This window comes from Chaetura pelagica, unplaced genomic scaffold, assembly GCF_000747805.2.
Source record: "Chaetura pelagica isolate M959 unplaced genomic scaffold, ChaPel_1.0 scaffold152, whole genome shotgun sequence".
NCBI classification, from domain to species: domain Eukaryota; kingdom Metazoa; phylum Chordata; class Aves; order Apodiformes; family Apodidae; genus Chaetura; species Chaetura pelagica.
In genome coordinates, this window is record NW_009952434.1 from 529,163 (window position 1) to 532,336 (window position 3,174).

At 59.0% G+C, this 3,174-nt stretch overlaps 1 protein-coding gene across 2 annotated transcripts in view; it reads right to left on the reverse strand.

The window, feature by feature from the left end:
* The window catches only part of ATP2B4 (ATPase, Ca++ transporting, plasma membrane 4), a 27,808-nt gene that overhangs the window by 15,788 nt on the left and 8,846 nt on the right, over window positions 1-3,174 (reverse strand). For both annotated transcript variants that reach the window (XM_010008305.1, XM_010008306.1), the window contains exon 6: window positions 2,219-2,254. In XM_010008305.1, coding sequence (XP_010006607.1) covers window positions 2,219-2,254 — 36 coding nt within the window. The remainder of the gene's footprint in view (window positions 1-2,218; window positions 2,255-3,174) is intronic.

A 3,174-nucleotide genomic window follows, 5' to 3' on the forward strand; every position in this document is an offset into this window, starting at 1 on the left:
GCAGGAATCACTTGCCAGGGGAGCGACTGAGGGGGTGAGATGGAGAGGGATGGTTAGAAGTTTGGATGGAGACTGCAGAGGAGCGAGCCAGCTCCTTGATTCCCAGCCCTGAGCCAACCATCACGTTTTTAGGACCTGAGACAGCCAGGCTTTCAGTTGCTAGAATTGGTCTAGTCCAGATGAAGGTCTGCACCAGGGAGACCCAGGTCAGCTGCAAGTTTTGGAGAGGGATGGGAACCCCTCCCGAGAGGCTCCTCCTCAGCTGTTAGGACTGGAGATGCCCCCCAGGGGCCCGTGGTTGCCCCTGGACCTGTCCCCTCCCAGCTGCAGCCTCTTGGTGGCTTCAAACACCCCAGAGCTCAGAGTAGCTCCACACTGGACACCTCCACGGTTACAACAGACCCGACACGGACAAAACAAGCACCCGGACACAGTCTGACGGAGAGAAACTCAAACTGCTGAGAGGAGAGAGAAAGAGAGAGAGAGAGAGGTGGAAAGAGAGGTGCAGAAATGGGCTTCCTCCACAGCCTGCAAAGAACAGTGTGAGAAACACTGGTGAGAAGACGCTCACGGAGTCGAGGCCATGGGAGGAGAGGGTGCAACCATCACGTTGGCCAGGCCCCACGGGACAGCTCATCCCAGGAACAGCAGGAAGGGACCCATGTCTGTCCCCCAGCTCTACCCAAACACAAACCCTGCAAAGGAGCAGCTTCTCATGGGCACAGGGTCTTTAGACGTAAACATGGATCAAGTTTGCCCTGAGAAAGGGACACTCTACCAGTGGTCCAGGCTGCTAGAAGAGCCCTGTCCTCCCTGCACAAAGGCTTTTTGCCCCATGCAGGGGCAACGTGGCTACTGGGGAAGCTGGCCTGCCCCATCCCAGCTATGAACAGCCCCATGGTGGGGTGCTGGAGGTCACCATGATGCCATACCAGGGCCACCAGCCACGGGACCGTTGCACCCTCTCCTGGGACAACGAGGCGAGAGTCCCGCCGGAGCAGCAAAGAGCACAGACTGATGAGAAGAAGGAAGGAAGGAGGAATGCTCAGTAGTTAGTGTGGTGCTGGTTCAAAGGATGGAGAGGCAGGTTACCTTTGTTGCGATTTTCGGGGGCTCCGGATTTTTTACCTGTTCAAAGAGAGAAAGGGTGGAGGGCTGAGCACATGGAGCCACATTCAGCATCCGGCTGGTGGGCCAGCCCAGGGCCAGCCCTGCTCCAAGGGGCTGTGTGCTGCTCCAGCAGCATCCGTGTGCAGGGCTCAGCACCTTGCAGTCACCACGAGGGCCTTGGACCACAGCCTGTAGCACCACGGAGGCTCCAGAGCATCTGAGACACCCTGTCCCCAGGGCTTCACACTTCCCCACCTGCAGAGCACCAGCTACAACCCCTGGTCAATGCTCCAAAGGGTGCCAGAGGTGTCTCAGACCTTCAGGGAGAAGGAACCATCTAGCAGAGCTTGCCCTCTGAGCAGCATGTGCCGAGCACTGGTGCTTCCTGCCTCCTGCTGCCATCAGCTGCAAGTGGATCCACGTGGGGACACAGACTTGTCCCCTGCCATGGGCAGCAGGCGGGGTCTGACCCCCATGTCTATGATGGGCAAGGTCTGTACATGGGGGTCCCCAACGTGCCTCCACAACACAGGGAGCCCAGGGCTGCTGAAACCCAAATAAATCTTGAGTGATGAGGGGTTTGCACCCCTTCTCCCCATCATCCCCCAGCACCACAGTGGGAGATGAGCCAGTGAAGTCCCCTGCCCTGCACTGCTCCATAACAGGGGGCTGTGAAGCACAGAGCTGGCTTTGCTGAGTGACAGAACTCAAAGGCTGGGAGAACATGGAGCACTGTGCCTGGGAACCCGGGGGGCTGCTGCTTTGCTGCTCCTACATCTCACCCTGCCTTCCCACCTCCAAGCTGGCAGCTAAACCCCAAGAGCTCCACAGCCACCAAACCCTGGCAACGTGAGCCAACCCCAGCCAAGCAGAGCTGGAGAAACCCAGAGCTGAAACAGCTGCCAGGAGAGGCACAGCAAGCCTCTCCCTGCCTAGCATCACCTCCTGGGAAGGGCTCCCTGGCACAGGGAGGAGATGCCAGCCAGGGACAACGAGGCGAGAGTCCCGCCGGAGCAGCAAAGAGCACAGACTGATGAGAAGAAGGAAGGAAGGAGGAATGCTCAGTAGTTAGTGTGGTGCTGGTTCAAAGGATGGAGAGGCAGGTTACCTTTGTTGCGATTTTCGGGGGCTCCGGATTTTTTACCTGTTCAAAGAGAGAAAGGGTGGAGGGCTGAGCACATGGAGCCACATTCAGCATCCGGCTGGTGGGCCAGCCCAGGGCCAGCCCTGCTCCAAGGGGCTGTGTGCTGCTCCAGCAGCATCCATGTGCAGGGCTCAGCACCTTGCAGTCACCACGAGGGCCTTGGACCACAGCCTGTAGCACCACGGAGGCTCCAGAGCATCTGAGACACCCTGTCCCCAGGGCTTCACACTTCCCCACCTGCAGAGCACCAGCTACAACCCCTGGTCAATGCTCCAAAGGGTGCCAGAGGTGTCTCAGACCTTCAGGGAGAAGGAACCATCTAGCAGAGCTTGCCCTCTGAGCAGCATGTGCCGAGCACTGGTGCTTCCTGCCTCCTGCTGCCATCAGCTGCAAGTGGATCCACGTGGGGACACAGACTTGTCCCCTGCCATGGGCAGCAGGCGGGGTCTGACCCCCATGTCTATGATGGGCAAGGTCTGTACATGGGGGTCCCCAACGTGCCTCCACAACACAGGGAGCCCAGGGCTGCTGAAACCCAAATAAATCTTGAGTGATGAGGGGTTTGCACCCCTTCTCCCCATCATCCCCCAGCACCACAGTGGGAGATGAGCCAGTGAAGTCCCCTGCCCTGCACTGCTCCATAACAGGGGGCTGTGAAGCACAGAGCTGGCTTTGCTGAGTGACAGAACTCAAAGGCTGGGAGAACATGGAGCACTGTGCCTGGGAACCCGGGGGGCTGCTGCTTTGCTGCTCCTACATCTCACCCTGCCTTCCCACCTCCAAGCTGGCAGCTAAACCCCAAGAGCTCCACAGCCACCAAACCCTGGCAACGTGAGCCAACCCCAGCCAAGCAGAGCTGGAGAAACCCAGAGCTGAAACAGCTGCCAGGAGAGGCTCTGCCAGCCTCTCCCTGCCTGGCA